The sequence below is a fragment of the Branchiostoma belcheri genome, unplaced genomic scaffold, assembly GCF_001625305.1.
Source record: "Branchiostoma belcheri isolate BF01 breed outbred unplaced genomic scaffold, Haploidv18h27 scaffold75, whole genome shotgun sequence".
Lineage (NCBI taxonomy): Eukaryota > Metazoa > Chordata > Leptocardii > Amphioxiformes > Branchiostomatidae > Branchiostoma > Branchiostoma belcheri.
Genome location: NW_017804409.1, coordinates 589,865 through 608,509, shown reverse-complemented (window position 1 = coordinate 608,509; position 18,645 = coordinate 589,865). Strand labels below are relative to the sequence as shown.

At 39.9% G+C, this 18,645-nt stretch overlaps 1 protein-coding gene across 1 annotated transcript; it reads left to right on the top strand.

Moving 5' to 3' along the window:
* Window positions 1–13,380: 13,380 nt before the first annotated feature.
* On the top strand, window positions 13,381–17,919 carry LOC109485389 (extensin-1-like). Its single transcript, XM_019788951.1, has 4 exons — window positions 13,381–13,699; window positions 15,438–15,533; window positions 16,306–16,402; window positions 17,238–17,919. Exons 2-4 carry the CDS (start codon window positions 15,441–15,443, stop codon window positions 17,366–17,368), a joined length of 321 nt encoding a protein of 106 aa, XP_019644510.1. The 5' UTR covers window positions 13,381–13,699; window positions 15,438–15,440; the 3' UTR covers window positions 17,369–17,919.
* The last annotated feature ends 726 nt before the right edge of the window (window positions 17,920–18,645 follow it).

The following is an 18,645-nucleotide window of genomic DNA, read 5'->3' as shown; positions in this document are numbered from 1 at the left end:
AAAAGTATTTCGATCCCTGTGACAGAGCAATACATGTACCTCGTTACGTTAGTACTACACACAACTCGGTCAGTTGGTAAGACTTAGCAAATTGTAACTACATGTCTTTAGCAACACACAGTAGTTACTATGGCAATATGTATGGGTTGCCTAGCTATCAGCTAGCTAGCTATATGCTTGGAAATGAACCTTATATAAATCCACTCAAATAAACACGCACATTATTGCTGTACATGTAGTTTATGAGGGGAGGGGTGCTAGCTACATGTACGCTTTCCTAAAATACCCACCGTAGCATCTAGTACAGCATACACAAAACACGTTATACCATCTCATGCACAGTCATGAAACTCTAAACTTACCTCCTAGTTTCAGAGCTATATTGAGAGGGCAACCAAGCCGTTCTTCTTGCAAGAATCAGATGTTGTACAATAAAAACGTGGGCTATATTTTACCAGCCTTGAAATGCCACCAGTTTATAAGCGGTTCCGCCCAGTAACAGTGTACCAGTCGTAATGTGGGATAGGATATTTATATATTGTACTGATAAGTTTCCCTGCATTTGTATGCCACACGCACGCACACGACAACACTAATGTAGTAATTTAGCTCTCCTAGGAATCAAATGTAGCCTGAGGTCATGGAAGACATCACATAGAATTTAGCAGGAAATTTTCTTCTCTGAAGGTCACGTTGTAAAATATAAATCTTACGCTCAATGTTGTCAAAAAGAGCACTAGGATGTAGCTATTGTTGTAAACTTAAGCTTGTTGGCATTGTAGTGCAGATAAAGTTGAAGGCACTTTGGTTACACGCTGTATAAGTCTGTGTATGCACGGTGGTGTGTGAGTGGGTGGGTTTTTTTCGGCAGTGCCAGAGTGTACAGTGCAATTTTTACGGAATACATGCAATTTTTACGGAATACAGCGCAATTTTGCGGAATACAGTACAATCGTATTAGTATACAGTGCAATTTTACGGAATTTTACAGAGTATACAGTGCAATTTTTACGGAAAACAGTACAATTTTACGGAATACAGTGCAATTTTACGGAATACAGTGCAATTTTACGGAATAGCAGTGCAATTTTACGGAATATAGTGCGATCGTATTACTATACTGTGCAATTTTACTAGTATACAGTGTATACTAATACTATTGCACTGTATTCCATAAAATTGCACTGTATACTAATACGATGGTACTGTATTCCGTAAAATTGCACTGTATTCCGTAAAATTGCACTGTATTCCGTAAAATTGCACTGTATTCCGTAAAAATTGCACTGCATACTCTGGCACCCCTGGTTTTGTGAATTGCATTTTCCCATTCCAAACGCTTTTTATAGACGACTTCAAACCTATTCTAACAAATTGAGAATCTTATGTTCTTCCAAATAATCTATTTACGTAGACTTGGGACTCGTGTTTTTCGACATACGATCCCCTTTTGCAAACTGTCAATGACTGACAGAGACAGCTGAAGGTATCATACACTGACAAAAAGCGCTCTCTAGCGGACAAGGAAATAATAGCAGTTGAAGAAAAATTGCAGGGGTCCCTGACCCTCTGTGCCTGCCGATCTCATATTACTTCTGGCCTGTTATGAAAATATGACCTTGTTGTAACCACAGCCGGTAAAACAGCCACGAACACATGGCCATACATTTCAAGACGACCTCTGACGAATTATGACTTATGTGTGCTCTAAAAATAAGTGTTTCTGCGTGACCCAAATAAACAACAGTGGCTAGTCCGGTCTTCTAAAGTATGAAGGAGGCGCTAATGGTATATCCACATTGGTCTAAGCAATGTATGTTTGTACGTCTTCATTAGCTAACGATAACGACTTTACTTTCGAAAAACAGGGGTGCCAGAGTATACAGTACAATTTTACGGAACACAGTGCTATTTTACTAGTATGCAGTGCAATGTTGCGGAATACGGTACAATGGTATTAGTATACAGTGTTATTTCAGAAGACTGACGGAAAATGTCCAGACTATGCATAATGTACAAAATGACTAATACACTGGTGGACGTCCCAATTACTAAGTACCTAATACCAGCCCAGAAGAGAACGAGAAATAGCCATGCCTTCATGTATAAGTTATCAACCAAGGATGAGGCGTTCAAGAATCCATTCTTTCCTAGAACTATCGCAGAGTGGAACTCGCTGTCACTAAGTACAGTACATTGTCATCAGATAGCTTTAAACAATGTCTAGAGTTAGATGTCCAAGGGCTAGTTGTAACAAGTCGATCGGTGTAATGTAGCCAGCTGCCTGCGAAGCTTGTGTGTTACGCCGAAAGGCGGTTATACCGGCTATAGAGATACAGATAAAGTTCAGTGGAAGGGACTTACATGAGGCTAATAAAGTTCTGTTCTAACTCACCGCAATCGTAAATGTCAATCAGAATATATGAGAACTTGATATTGGACTAATTGCACTCTAGAAAATGCCGTCAGTTTACCAAGCAACACACCCTCGGTCATTGCGGGATGTGATATATTTTACTGATAACTTTCAGTCGCCTTTGTATAAAAACGTGATAACTTTAGAGGTATAGGGCAACAAACACTAACAATTCTTAGATTTGTTTCATTGTAATAGTCAGACATAGAAAAAATAGACTGTAGCCGATATGCATTTCACACATTACAGTACACAAAACTTTTTTTATATGGCCCTCCCCTCGGTTAAAATTTTTTTCCATGGCCCTCCCCCAAAGCCAAAAAGTTTTCAATGGCCCTCCCCTCCCGGTGCATCAGCCCTTCCCCCCAGTAAATATCGTACAGTCCCTAACAATTCTGAGATTTGTTTCACTGTGATAGTCAGACATAGAAAAAATAGGCTGTAAATGCATTTTGCACATTACAGTTTCATAGCCAAAAGGATGTGCATGTTTTTACAAAGGTACCGTTCCACTCTATGCAGAGCATAGGGGTGGCGCCCATCTCCATTTCCGTAGCCTTTGGGCGACACACAGTTGTCCAAGGCACTACAGCAGGGGGCTAGTCCGCTGGTAGTGCTGTGTGTTTGACCTTCACTCTTTCTCATATGTGCTGAGTACTAAAGCAGAGAAAGAAGTGTGTAACCATTTTTAAAGTCTTTGGTATGACCCTCCCGTTTACAAATCTGTGTCTGTATCTGTATAGCCGGGATAACCGCCCTTCGGCGTAACACACCAGCTTCTGTATCTGTATAGCCGGTATAACCGCCCTTCGGCGTAACACACCAGCTTCTGTATCAGTATAGCCGGTATAACCGCCCTTCGGCGTAACACACCAGCTTCGCAGGCACGCGGCGCGGCGGTAGCTAGCTATATCACACCGAACGACTTGTTGCACTCGATCTTTGCACATTTGATTGCAGGAGTTGTTTAAAGCTTTCTAGTGATGATGCCCCAACTGTGCTTGGTGGCAACGAGTTCCAGTCTACGATAGTTCTGGGGGAAATACGAGTACTCTACCAATTGCACTGGTTTGAATAGGAAATATAAATTTGGTACATTTCACTAAGATATCGTGACAGGTTGACAGAGAAACTACAATTTCCTCACCAGTTTTGGCGACGACGGTGTTTCCGTACGTTGAACCCACAGACGTCCAGAAGTGAGTTTGGAGAGTGTGTTGTCTGGGTGTCTGCCTGTAGCCGCTGTGTTGACCTGGTTTTTCTGTCACAGCTGTACCAGCGGTCACCGACACGCTGGGCACAGGAGACGGGGAGACTGACCCAGTTTTACCGGGCTGTTTTGCTGATGCCAGCCCGGCCAAAAAGTTTTAGGCCACAGCAAGTAATTTTTATGGATGACACCAGCACGCGCATTAATTTTCGCCTGATTTTGAAAAAAAAAAAAAAAACAGAAATTTTGTTGCCTTCTGACAGTGGTCAACATGCCGAAAGATGTCTGTTGCCATGCCGGAAGGTGGATGGCAGATAACTATGAAAAGAGGAGACAAGAAAAGGCTTTGATTTAATGTTTTGTTTCTTACTTTGATGAAGTGATAAGTGATGCTGGCTGTGTATATGTGATGTTCCCACTGAATTAAAACCATTTGTACAATGATTGAGTCAAAATTTAAAATGTAGGAACAATTTGTTCGGCCCGCCTTGTTTTTTATCGCCCGCTCGCATTAGATTTGGAATCTGCAGAGGATGTCATCCATAAAATCTACTTGCTGTGGCCTTAGTACAGCGTTAATAGGGGGTGTAAATTACTTAACGTCATTTTTATTGCTAACAAGGTCTCGTGTTTTAGATGATAGACCGATAAATTCTCTACTATCATGAAAGTTCATCTGTGTTGGTAGTTACACCTTTGTTCCAACACGAAGAATGGTTCTCACCTTGAACTTTCGCTGGTATTTCTCAATAGACTCTATCTAGGTCGAAAGCTCTACAAAGTGAGACTATTCTTTGTGTTGAAAGATTTAATTTCACTAGAAAATGTTATTTCTCTTAAAGTAGAATTTGCAGTGTAGAAACGGTGAGAAAAATAAGAAATATTCACTTTAGGTTGGTTACAGTTGCGATAGCTGACAAGTTGATTCTAGGTGAAAGGGGGAGGGGGAGGGGAAAGCCTGGTAGGTTTGGTGGTCATCGAGCCCTAGCCTGGTATCCAGCCTGATCGTGATCGGGGCCGAAAGAGCTCTGTCCCGCCCGCCTCACATAGGTTTCCCGGTGTGTATTTCACGAGAGATTGATTAGCCCTCCACGAACATCGTGTTGGGGGAAACCAAATCCCCAAGCATACTGTCTCTTATTAGCGTAACACTCCTACCGGGACGGCCTGTTGCACTGGGCGGGGGAAGCTATTAGAGCCCCCGAAGACACAACCTGCCTGAACACCCCAATACCCCCAATCACGTAAGACTGGATACCAGGCTAATCACGCCCAGGCAAATTTACGGGTCGCCTTGTTATTTTAGGCATTCATTGAATTCAACAAGGTGGTCAGTGATGTGGGGGAAACGCCACATGTCATTGCAACAGGCACATCTGAAGTTAATAGAAACTTTACACTATTAAGTAACCTAATCCTAAGAACCCGAAATTTAACACAACCTTTTTTAATTGACATCACTACAGTTTATGTCACATACATGCAGTACTGGTTTGAAGATTACATTTAAATGCAATTACGGTTTTCATTATTGTTGAATCAGAATGTTTTAATACGTCGCTTACAAAACCATGGAAATTTGTAAGCATAATCCACTCATGCTAATGTAAATAAATAGCCTTGCAATTCAGACTCTAATACGGCTTCCAGTAGGGATGTACACCAGTCTAATACTACTTTTACTACTACTACTACTTCTACTACTACTACTACTACTACTACTACTACTTCTACTACTACTACTACTACTTCTACTACTACTACTACTACTACTACTACTACTACTACTACTACTACAACTACTACTACTTCTACTACTCTAATAAAGGCTCAAACAAACAAACAAACAAACAAACAAACAAACAAACTACTACTTGTTGTGATGTGATTTTGTCATTACGGTGAGGGCAAATTATTAAGAAAACAACTGTACCACACGATCGTATACAAAATGTCAAATTATTCCAACATATATGTAGTACTACTATACCTTGCGTATCCATATCGTTAGTATATTATCGAACTTCCCCTCCCCCAGTTCCCACTAAAATTGAGGTCGTTAGTTGTTGACTTTAACCGTGCTGAGGAAAGGGTGGCAAACCAGGGGTCCAGTGTTGCTTCTATCGTTACCAACTTGAAACAGATGTTGGTTGGCCCAAACATAACACCACCTGTAACTCATATGTAAACCGCTAGGTGAAGTCTCATACCACGAGTAGCTCGCGAGAGTAGAGGCGTTGGTCACCACAGGCTGTGTGTTAGCTTTACTGAATCATAGTATAACGCGAGGTGTCCCTTCTACATACGGTACACGCACGCCCTCTACCGGAATAGCACGTCAATTCATGGCGGGTAGATTATACCAATATAAGCGTCAGTTCAGAGATGTTTGGTTGAAAATAGTTTTGCTAACTAACTGTTACTCGATTTCTATTGTCTGTATAGTAGCATTAGGTCATAAAACCTGTCAGCTTCGATGGACCACCAACTAATCTCCAAGCAGATGTTACGGTGGCTGGAAAGACAGAATCAAATTGACCAGGCTATAACATTATCTATATGCATTGGCCAGACAGTATCCATTGGCTAATTCGGTCTTTGCAGCCACCAAAACATCAGCTTGGAGATTAACCACCAACAAGGCATTGTTGTCGACTGTTGCTTGCCAGTTGCCAACTGATAATGTATATGGATAACGTTACAGCCTGGTCAATTTGATTCTGTCCTTCCAGCCACGTAACATCTTCTTGGAGATTAGTTGGTGGTCCATCAAAGGTGATAGGTTTTTTGACCTAATGCTACTATACAGACAATAGAAATCGAGTATTTCTATACAGACAATAGAAATCGAGTATTTCTATACAGACAATAGAAAGCGAGTATTTCTATACAGACAATAGAAAGCGAGTATTTCTATACAGACAATAGAAAGCGAGTATTTCTATACAGACAATAGAAATCGAGTAACAGTTAGTTAGTAAAACTATTTTCAACCAAACACCCCTGTACTTGCTTACATTGGTATAATCTACTCGCCATGAATGAACGTGCTATTCCGGTAGAGGGCGTGCGTGTACGGTATGTAGAAGGAACACCTCGCGTTATGGTTATACTATGATTCAGTAAAGCTAACACTAAACAGTTTAAGTTTGTCGTTAATATTATGCGCAAGGGAGACTAGTTTCTTTTATCCATTGTGCTGAATAAAAATGTACCTTGTACGATATTTGATACCCTTCTATTCATGAATTAATACATTGTCCAACAATTCACAAACCAAGGAGTTGTCTATTTCTATTAGTGTATCTGCGTCTGAAAAGAACAACTCAAGTGTTACATTGTATACTGAACAGGCTTTGGGTTGGGCTTCTAACGACGAATGAATAAAGATTCTATTCATTAATTTAATCTCATCCATATAACCTCTGGTTGGTCAGATGTTGTACACAGCCGGTGGTACATTTGCATATCAAACAGGTGGAACACAGGTGCGAATATTCTGGATGAAACCATTGTTTCCATCTAAACGGGGGACCAGATTTCTCATTACTTTTTTGCATCAAGGAATAATCATAGAATTGTCATAAAACATATGTATGTACCAAAGAATGCAAAATTGCAAAGGTGCGGAAAAGTGACCCTAACGTCCCTTGCATAGTCTGGGCGATTAAAACGAACCTCATTTTTAGTGTGACGTAAGCACTTACCTGTAGAAAGAAAAGGGACAGTCCAAAATCAGCTCAGTTGGTGAACAGTACAAGCTACAACAGTACAAGCTACAGGTAAGGAGAGAAGGTTAGTGGAATTCTCTTATTTCCCCTCATCGCAGCGCAAAAAGGCCCCGGCGTTTTATGACACTAACTCGTGCGCTTTCATGTATACATAGTAATTCGTGCGTTGACGTTGTATAAGTGTAATTCGTGGATTCCTGAGATTTTGAGGCTCGAAACACGTTGTCAGCAGTGCGCTCAAGCTGGGGGGTGGGGGGGCGAACTTGGAGACCCGGGCATTGTATAGTATTAACTCGTGCGCTTTCATGTATACATGTAATTCGTGCGCTAACGTTCGTAATTCCTTTGGAGACTCGAAACGCACGTTGCGCGAAAGCTGGTCGCGCAAAAGACCTTGTTTCTTGTGATTTGTTGTATGACTATGTGTCGAAGATATGTCAGGAATTTTGTGAGTGCTACACAAAATTCCTCGCATGATATTGTCATGGTTAGTCTAGGTTTAGTGGTGTTATTTCACATGGCTTGGTTATTTTGTATTAATAATTTGTATGTTGATATTGTGATGATTCTATTGCTGTGGTTTATGCTTGTATATGCTCGCGCGGATGTGAATCTTTTTTAAAAAAGGTTCACATCAATATCTTTTCGTTGCTAAGTCAGTTTACTGGCTTAGGAACGAAAAGGGGCATCTCGCGACGCTGTTATAGTTGTAAAGCATGCGTGGTATAGATGTAAACGTTGTAGAGTTTTAACCCGTGCGTTTTATAATAGTAATTCGCGAGGACCCAAATATCCGTGATGCCCACATGCAGCGCGGCGCGGTTTGACCACAACAAAAAAATACACTGCATCAATTGTGTCGTTTTTTTCTGCAACCACTTGCACACACGTACACAAACACTATTGAATTCATTGTATTCCTTGTGCTCTTAGCATGGGAGCCATCTTAGTAAGATCGCTCCTATGCTCTTGGGCTCTTTATGGTAGTATGATAACCCATGTGAATTAAAACCACTAAAATCCATAGAATTCCATAAAGACCTGCTCTTATAGAATTCTATGGATTATTATCAGCATAGAGTATTTTATCTTAGTTCCTATTACAGTGTACTAACGATTTTTCTCCCTCATGAAAAAAAATGGGGGGTCTGTCCCCGCTTGTGTAGTTCTTATGAGGTTAGGTCCAACTCATGCCTTTTGCTTTTATATTGCCCCATTTGGGAAAGGTGGGTAGTTTGGGCGATACGTGTTAGTATTAATTTGTGCAACTAATAAATATCCCAATAAAGTATCAAGTTTGTAAATAATGTATATTTAATACCAAATGACCTAGAAAAACGAGTTTAAAATCCAGTCTTAAAATGATAATCTAAAACTTTTAAAAGATAGTTAATTTGTTAGGCTCGTACCGAACCCCCTGGGTGTCTTATGGGGTAAGTTTTAGTTAGTTTCCCTGTAGCTAGCGCCCCTCCCCTTGACTATATCGTAACTTTCTACTTGCCTGTATCTTCGCACACACGCGCACACACACACTTCAAAACGTCTCTAAAATATACAATATTCCGATGCTTTAAATGTGTATAAAGTGTCTAAATGTAAGAGGTATGCAAAAGTTCAAAAACTATTTTGCATATTTCATTAAAATTTAAAATGTCTAAAAAATATGTGAAGAGATGTTCGATGCTTGGAATGTGTAGTAAGTAAGTAAGTAATATAAATAAAGTGTCCTATATACAATGTTTATTTGGTTGAACATGAGTGTTTTTTTCTTCGCATTCACGCACGCACACACAAGTAAAAGAAGTCAAAAAGTTTGACATGTGACTGTTTCTTTTCAAACATATTGTATGGATTCTATGTAATGTTCCTAGTGTATTGAATATGTTCTAGTTTGTCTACCCAGTACAGGGTACGAGCAGCAATGTTTAGAATCGCATCTTATACTTATTGTTAACGTGTTTCTTTTCTTCTTGTCCAACATTACAGTTACAGCGTATACCTGGAGACTGAATTCGAAGTGTCTACAACGCGAAGATGTCTTCTTTAGCCGATAAGTTGAAGGAAGCCGCCACCGCAGCTCTGACCAGACTGTATGGAAACTATGAATGCATGAGTGAATGAATGAATGGATAAAGAAACAAACTAGTGGATGAATATGTTGCTACTTGTGTAAAATACATGCTGTAGTTTGTCTTGTACAGGATTGGCAATATGTTAAAACTTTTGGTCCAACACAAAAAAATTTCTCACCTAGAGATTTTGACCAGTCACTCTGGTCTTCCTCAGTATACTGACCCAGTGAAGCTTGTCACATGGCTTCTTTGAAGTGTGACGTCAACACTGGGTCAAAGGTATCTGGTAGACGATGTCGCCCCCCGTCGCGGTTCATGATAGGAATGGGAATAGTTGAATGTTTCCTGGATGTGCGTGCATGGGTGAACCAAGGTGATTTTGCACAGCGTATCTAGCATTAATTATAACCTACGCTTTCTTCTTTTCTTTCCTTTTCTGACAACACAGTTCCACCAACTGAGAGGATGTAGTTTCGTGGCTGGTCGGGGGAAATCTGGTGACCACAGCTCTGATCGTGAAGACCAGCAGAAGCAAGTTGACTGTACAAGTTAGTACTGGGGCTTCTATTAGTAAATTATTGCAGGGGTGCCAGAGTATACAGTGCAATTTTACGGAATACAGTACTGCACACTAGTAAATTGCACTGTGTACTAATACGATTGCATTGTATTCCATAAAATTGCACTGTATACTAATACCATTGTACTGTATTCCGTGAAATTGCACTGTATTTCGTAAAATTGGACTTTATTCCGTAAAATTGCACTGTATTCCGTAAATTTGCACTGTATTCCGTAAATTTGCACTGTATACTCTGGTATCCCTGTATTGGGTTTTTTTGACTCAAGACGTGTTATCATTTTGTTCGGGACTTAACAAGTAAGGGGGAGGGGGGGGGGCGCTTGAATAATTCGTAAAATGGGCTTCTTTTGTATTTCTTGCATCTGTGTCTGAATTACCCCTTGGCGTAACCCAGCTTCGCAGGCGCGCGGCGCGGCGATTTTGTGTGTCGATCTGTTTCAGAACGTGCAATTTCCATGCATGCTTCTGTGATAAACATACAATATGTATGGACGTAGACATTGTTACTTTTGGTTTTGCTAATGTTTGAGTTCAGATTTTGTGATACCCATGTATGTATATATTTGCAAGTTGTGTAATGTTTTTGAGGTTCATAGTTTGTTGTGATCATTTTAGTCTGATTTTATGCAGTATTCATGAATGCTTTGAAGTTTAACATAAGTACAAAGGTGTAGATTCTGTAAAGTTGATTTGTTTTGTTATTTAGCTGTTCTGTTATACTTTTTGTCTTGTTTATCATTTATGTGATATCAATATGTATATAACCATGACTTAACCTTAGTTTGCTGAATACACTTGTACCTTTTATATTGGCATGACATAAATAGGTTGGTGTTACGTTATAAGTACGAGAATACAGGGAAGGAAAACCCTGCACAGACACCCAGGGAAGACACCCCTGCACAGAAGTCCTAGGGAGTAAACCCTAGTCAAAAAATCCAGGGGGGATGAAACACCCCTGTCAAAAAAGTCAACCCCGCGCCAAAAGTTTCGCGAGTCAACCAATACTACATAAGACACAGACGGACAGTGGGACCGGCATTTCTATATAGCTATAGACGTTTACACGTAAATGTTATGTACATTAGATTTCTATGTAATTATTGTATATTGTTTGAAAGACATGTATCTATGATTCTAGTCTGAATAGTTCTGATATTGTGTTGCTTCTAGCCATGGGAAATTGGCCCACAATTATTGGCAAACCGACGCTCATCCTGACATTATTATTTACAGTCTCTGTAATTTTGTCTTTTTCTCAAATTTCGTATGGAGTACACTCAGCTTGCATTGTCGTAGAGAAAAATACAATTGGGTTTGAAAAGATTGTGAACAGCCAAGGAAGAATGAGGCTTAAAACGACTACAAATAGACAGTCTAGCTGAATATAACAAATAAAACCAACTGTAGACATAGTATGACTTAACCAAATAAAAATAATAGTAGATAGGCAGAAGGAAAGCTTTAAAAGAAACCTTAGCAAGACAGGGCACAAATAACATTGTCATCTTCGATATAAAATAGAAAATATTAGATAGGCAGGGAGGAAAACTTTAAAAGAAAACTTAGCAAGACAGGGCACAAATAACAACATTGCCTTCTTCAATTCTGGCTGTTCACTTTCACAATAGAAAAAATTCTTTTAACATTTATTCCTTATTACAAACTGCTGTGAGCTGAGTGAAACTCTTTAAACTTTGCTGCTATGTTGTAATTTTGTCGGGACTGTGAGTGGTTGTTGTCAGGATGGCGTCCAAATTTACCTCGGCAATGGAGGCAACACTTTGACGCGGTGCCGGGGCTTGTACCAAGTTTGTCTCCGGGAAATTCCTGTTTGTTATATTAAATGATACATATTGAATAAGTATATACATACTGGTGTACATGTAATCTCATGTACACCAGTATACATATATACTGTCCTTGTCAACAAAACCACCGTCAAAATATGAACAAACGGTATCATTCAATATATATATAGATAAGATAGACTCTGTAAGGTTTGTAACTCTGGTAGCGTAGAAGATGAAATACATTTTGTACTTGATTGTAAATTGTTTGATATTGAACGTGACACACTATTTAGAACAATCCACTTAGACAAACTGTATAAAGGTAGAACAAAGAAAGAGGTATTCAATATCCAGTCTCCAGTAATGACCATAAAATAGAAAAACTATGTGAATTTATATCCAATTGCTTTAAAAAGAGAAGAAATCTTCAAGGCCTAGATGAGTATATTTTCTAGTAGTTGTTAAGACTTTTACGTTATTCTGTTATCCTTGTATCCTATGTATCATGTTACTCAGTATGATATACATGTAACATCACACTCTGATGTATGCATTTAGTCCTACATGAACATGCAATTCAAGATACATTCAATAAAGAAAACTGAATGTCTGTGTGGTCCTGTTTTGAGTGAACACACTGCGGCAAGGAGGATATTGAAGACGAATCCCACTTTCTGATGTCGTGTCCAACATATGAACAGAACAAAACGACAAAAGTTAACGCATTCCATTGCTTCCAAAACTAATGTTACATTATATTACCCCATGCATTCAAAACCAGATATCTTCAATATGCTCCTGCCATGCCCTACTAAGGTATTACCAACCGAACAATGTCGGCTAAACTCTGCATTCTGACCAGATTTAGGCCACATCTATCTTTCGTCACGAATGGAATTTGAGTTAAATTTGAGTCAAATTTAACTGCCAACCACGTCTCAGCGTACTTATTCCAAACACAAGCCAACCACCAGCTAACCATGACCGAATTTTAAAACCTCCCGCCCGCACCTAAAAGTTTCAAACATTTTTGGTGGTGTGTAGTTTAGCCAAATGTGTTCGTGAGGCCAAATTCGTAAATGTGTAACAGTTGAAATTTCAACCTCTTGAATTTTAATATGGTACTTGCAACTCTCGCTCAAGCATTAGTCGCACTGCACTTAAACAAAGCGGTCACAGTTTCAGGTATTTGTAATAAGGTTGTTCATTAACCACATACGATAATACCCATATGGTAGATTTGAAATTGTGTATTTTAGAACCTTTCTGGTAGTGCAATGAGCCTGGAAGCATTATTTTGCTAAAAGCAAGGTGAGAAAAATAGTATGTACACAGCTGCTTGTGCATAGGTCTTTCACAGTTGTTACTTGTATGCGATCTTTATTTGCACAATCCAGGGCCCATTGTCGTTGCTTGGAAACTCTGAACCTTTGTAACAATGATCGACCAGAAGGAAATGACGCACAGCTGCTGGACAGCAGTTTTTGTGTTATAAACACTGCGGATTCAGAGGAAGGAAACTGCTTGGAAGCTGTTAAGTTTGTGGCGGTGACGATTGTAAAAGCTGGCCACAAAGTCTGCGTAACACAGTAGAACAAACGCTCCCCCGACGAGTCTACGAGCTCTAGACGACATTTTTCGAAGCAAATACGACCGTTTAACGTTGTCCTCTGAATTATTGTGCGAATTTTGGAGATCGGACGATCCCTGTCCAATGTTATAGGGCTAGATTTTCAGGCGAAATAAAACAAACTCGTATCTGTGGTGAGTTAGAAATTCCCCTACCTTTCGGCGACCAACAACTTCCTCCTTAGGGGGTCAACACGACTTAAGGACAGACATTTTCGACTGGAGTTTCATCCTTCTGTGAATTCCTCGACCAACGACTTTGAAGGTAATTCTTCAGGATTTCTTAATGTCTGTGCTGCCAAAGCGAAGTAATCTCCAAGCAGATCCCTCTCGGTGGCAAAAAGACAGTATGAAATTGGCCAGGCAGTATCCATTAGCCAGAGAAGGTCGCCAGCCACCGAAGTTGGTGGGTGTAGCGACAAAAAACGGCCATATATAAAAAGCTAACGATCATTCCCCCACAACCTCTGCTTGGAGAGTAAAAGCGAAGTACTCTATGAAGTATAGGTCCGTACTATGTATATACTTGCAGTGTAACTTAACTCTCAAGAAATTATGTGCCCAAAATGACAATATAGTACGTTTGAGTGTTACATGTTTCTAGAACTATAGGCATTATATGTAGAAACTACCGATCACAATAGTGCAAAAATAGAACAGCATCAGTTGCAGTTCTGAAACTATTAAAGGCATCCAAAGCAGTTTTTACGGCTTGGAAACCCGTTTTTCAGAGCCAATATTCTAGTCATGTATCTAAATAGTGGGTTGAAACCACACTATCCCTGTGTATATTAACCCTCAGGGAGCAAAAATTCCCAAAATTCTGACACAAAATGGTTACTGGAAGGGCCCTGGGCTGATTTTTAGGGTACCGCCCAGAAAATAAAGGACTCATCTTGGGGCTTGTTTCTGTAGTTTTAAAAGCCAAAGTATGAAATGCTGACTCAAATATGCTAATGTAAAGCAGTATATGTCAATATCATAAAAATTTCCTTATATCCAGTTTTGCTGCTCTGAAATCGCATGGGATGCCTTTAAAGCAGTCATACAGTACAACAACTGAAAGGAACAAAGTAACAATGTCGCCAAACTATAGAAAACAACTAAATCAAACCAAACCAAACTAAACCAAACTTTTAACCAAACAATAGATCAAAGTACGTCGATGAAGGTTAGACATCCAGGTAATACGATACGCAAAAAAGCAGTTACTCAAGCAACTGGATTATCCTGATTTTAGAAACGGTCAGACGTTTCAGCTAGTATATCCACCAGTTTTCGTCAGTGACTGAGAGACCAGAGGAGAAATGCAGGTTTTGTCAAATTCACTTTCACCTATTGTTTTGTAGAGTTTGGTTTGATTGTATACATTTCCCTATTTCATTGACCATGTATATGTCTGCATAGAATGACTCAGTGACTTGTACTATGTAGATTTAGATCATACTAGAGAAGTAACATTTTCAAAGCTAATGCATAATGTTTACCTTCGGACATGGCCTGCTCTGTTAATTCTTACTCAAATACATTCACATACATGTACTACATGTACTAGTATATGGTGACAGGAGCAGAGCAGACCATGAAATTGCAACATTATGTAACCCAACACCAGTCACCATGGTGACAGACGTCAACAAATCATGTCACTGGTCAGGTCAGAGGTCACTGTTTGGAGAAGAGGAAGAGGAAGAAACAGAGCAAAAACAATTTGTTTTCCTTCGGTAAACATAATAATTGTCTTCATTTTCAAAATCATGCCCGAATGCTAATTGTTTTTACATAGTCAAAGATACTATACGGTACAATACAATAATAGGAAACAGACAACTGGAAAAACTTATACATCTACTACTACACTTGCTATTATGGGGTTTGACTTCTTCTTTGGAGACATATATATGATATGTATTTTGTTGAATCACCCCCCCCTCTATCAACCGGAAGTTCCGAACTACCCATCATGCATCATGGTCGTTCTGTCTTAATTGTTTGATTTACAGGTGATGAGCTACCCCACGCAGCAGACACAGTACCCAGAAGGCTCTGCGCCTCCACCAATCGGCTTCAGTGCGCAGCCGCCACCCTACACTACACAGGTGAAGATCAGCTGAAACTTATAATTTTAATAATATAATAATAATATAATAATAATTTAATAATATTTCAATAATAATATAATTGGATAAAACTATGAAAAATTTTTAAACTGTTCTCCAACTCATAAATTTCACTCACCGGAATTTTCGACTGAATCACTCAGTCTTCCTCAGCTATCTGACCCAAATGCTGTGGACACGTGATTCCCACGTGTGACGTCAGCAAAGGGTCAAAGGTTGTCTAAAGTCGATATCCGCCCCCCCCCCCCGTCCCGGTTGAGCAAAGGTTGAAGTGCCCTGATGTATATGGCCCCTTTCATGCCTCTCTTGAAGTAATCCTGTTCGGTATCCAAGATTCTAACCCCCTCCAGATCCACTGTGTGTCCCGGTGATTCTATGTGGTCAGATAGCTGAGGAAGACTGAGTGATTCAGTCGAAAATTCCGGTGAGTCAAATTTATGAGTTGGAGAACAGTTAAAATATTTTTCATTATAAACTTTACCAACTCAGATGAACTTTCATGCTGAAATTGGATAAAACGTTTATATTGAAGTCCGTTTGAATGATATGTTTGGTCCCCCCCCCCTCTCATTCTCCCCCTCTACCTCTCCCCCCTCTCTCTGTGAGTGTTCCCATGACCCTTAATGTTGTGATGGATATAGTTAGGTAGCGCCCGCTGTTTTCACAGGTGTTTTTCATTACATGACCTCCTTGACAACTGACATATGGTGTTTGCAAAATTTTGAAATCTGTGTTTGTTGTGTTCCGCCAGCCAATGGGAGCCTACCCTCCTCCCCAGGGCCCCCCGTTGCATGCTGGCGGAAAAGTTGCTCCCATGATGCCACCGCAGCAGTTCTCACAAACACCAGGTAAGCAAAAAAAATATTCCTGTCTTGAAAATTAATATATGTTGGTAAAAGTCATTATGATGCAAGTTTAAACATTAATTTCCCAACACAAGAAATTGGACTTCCCCAAATTTTCGACTGCACAACTGCAGTCTTTGTCAAGGAATGAGCAATCCCTACTAATTCAGGACAACACAACTATCACTCAACAAAGACGGGGGGCGCCACAGACTTTCTGCAACCTAGTACGATCCACTGCGCACAGAGTCACGTGCGTCATCTGCATAACGTGACGTCACAGAAGAAATGGGTTGCTCATTCCCTGGCAAAGACAATCAAAAATGTGGTTAATACAATTTCTTATGTTGGAAATTACAATTTAGACTGGATTTATAATGGGTTTTTTCTTTGAAACCTATCTTTTCTTTGAAAGCTTGCTCATGTAACCAACGAATGAATAATTCTATAACAGAAGAACTAATCAATTAAAAAACAATGGGCCTGAGTAAAGTTCAAGCTAATGTAGTTAAATGCCATTCGGCTAGATGTCGCCCTTAGTGCGCACATTTTATATTGAGATTGTATTAAGTACGTACAGACTGTAAAATCATGCATCTACAACCAATGCAATTGCATTAGAATTCGAAAATCAGTAGCGTAACCAGGCTTTCGTTACCACAGATTTGTGGTCAGCATAGCTTAGGAAGGTTTGGATGGATATTAGAATGACGGTTGATATGCTGCTAGGCCTTTGATAAGCTAAAGATCACAGCCGAGTACTAGTAAGGCCCTCCTGGCCGTCTACATAGGTACTGCAGCTTTTAAAAGTTTCAACTAACAACATTGTTCCTTTCAGTGATGTACCCTCAGCAGGTCCAGTACGTACAGCCGACCGTTGTCCACGTGACCCAGCCGCCTCAGCAGAGGAGTACTGACGATGACGACCTCTGCTGCCTGGCCTGCTGTGTCGCCCTCTGGTGCTGGTGAGCATTCATCATTTTCACACTTCCCATAATGCCTACTAAAGATAACGGATATGACGTATCCCCCTTCCTCGATGTAATATTTCCAACAAGTTCTATCGACAAACTGGTCAACTATATTGTTTTGAAGTATTTATATACTATAAATCGCATGCCATAATTGCATTTTTTGTTGGAATTAGAGAGAATGACGTACCTTCAACCGAAGACAATCCTCCTCGTACGGTCGCATTACGTGTATCCGCTTCTTACGTCATATCCGTGATCTTTACTAGGCATTATGGGAAGTGTGAAAGTCATGAATGCTCGTGCCACAGGCGCCATCTTGTTTCGATCAGGCTCTCTAGATCTGGCCTTCTTCGTAGGCGTCCCGTTCCCGTTTTGGAGAGGGAGGGGGGCGCTTATTTGCAATTTTTTTGTCTATTTTCTGATTGGTCAAGTTTTCTGATCGCACTCGCTTCTGTGACTGAATTCCCAGGGGAAAATGCAAATAAGAAAAGAGTGCAAACCAGTCCTCCCCCCAAAGACGTGGATGTAGAGAAATTAATATGATTAGAATATGTATATGTAAAAATCTCTATATTGTTAATCTTTTTCCTCTTTTTGGTTACCTGTTTATTTTGCGGTTTACTACACTACAAACTTGTGTGTCTATCGAAACCATGCATATGCATGTGTTAATGAGTTTTATTTGAAATGAATTATAAATAAAAAAAAATCCAATCTTTGCATGGCAGTTTCTGAAATTGTCAAATATATGAATATCACATACACGTACAAGCTGTATACATCAGCCTTTTTAAACCCCTGATCAGGCCGCTAGAAGCTTGATGACCAACACCTCTAAGTCAATCATATCAATCATAGTTTGTGCTGACGAAAGCTGGTGGATACTAGCTGAAACGTCTAACCGTTTCCAAAATCATTTTCAGTTGCTTGAGTAACTGCTTTTTTGGCGAGGCTCAAATAGCTCCTGACAGCGAAAAATTGTCTAACACAGGCTACTCACTCCACACAAAGCATTATTATGTTTACTGAAGGAAAACATTTTGTTTTTGCTCTGTTTCTTCCTCTTCTTCTTCTCCAAACAGTGACCTCTGACCTGACCAATGACATGATTTGTTGACGTCTGTCACCAAAGTGACTGGTGTTGGGTTACATAATGTTGCAATTTCATGGTCTGCTTTGCTCCTGTCACCATATTATATACGAGTACTAGTAGTACATGTATGTGAATGTGCACGTGTTTGAGTGAGAATTAACAGAGCAGACCATGTCCGA

Excerpts from the sequence above, each read along its gene's own strand:
- LOC109485389 (XM_019788951.1), top strand. The coding sequence starts at position 15,441 with ATGAGCTACCCCACGCAGCAGACACAGTACCCAGAAGGCTCTGCGCCT. Across the intron at positions 15,534-16,305 it reads CGCCACCCTACACTACACAG|CCAATGGGAGCCTACCCTCC; the intron begins GTGAAGATCAGC and ends GTGTTCCGCCAG. Across the intron at positions 16,403-17,237 it reads GCAGTTCTCACAAACACCAG|TGATGTACCCTCAGCAGGTC; the intron begins GTAAGCAAAAAA and ends TGTTCCTTTCAG.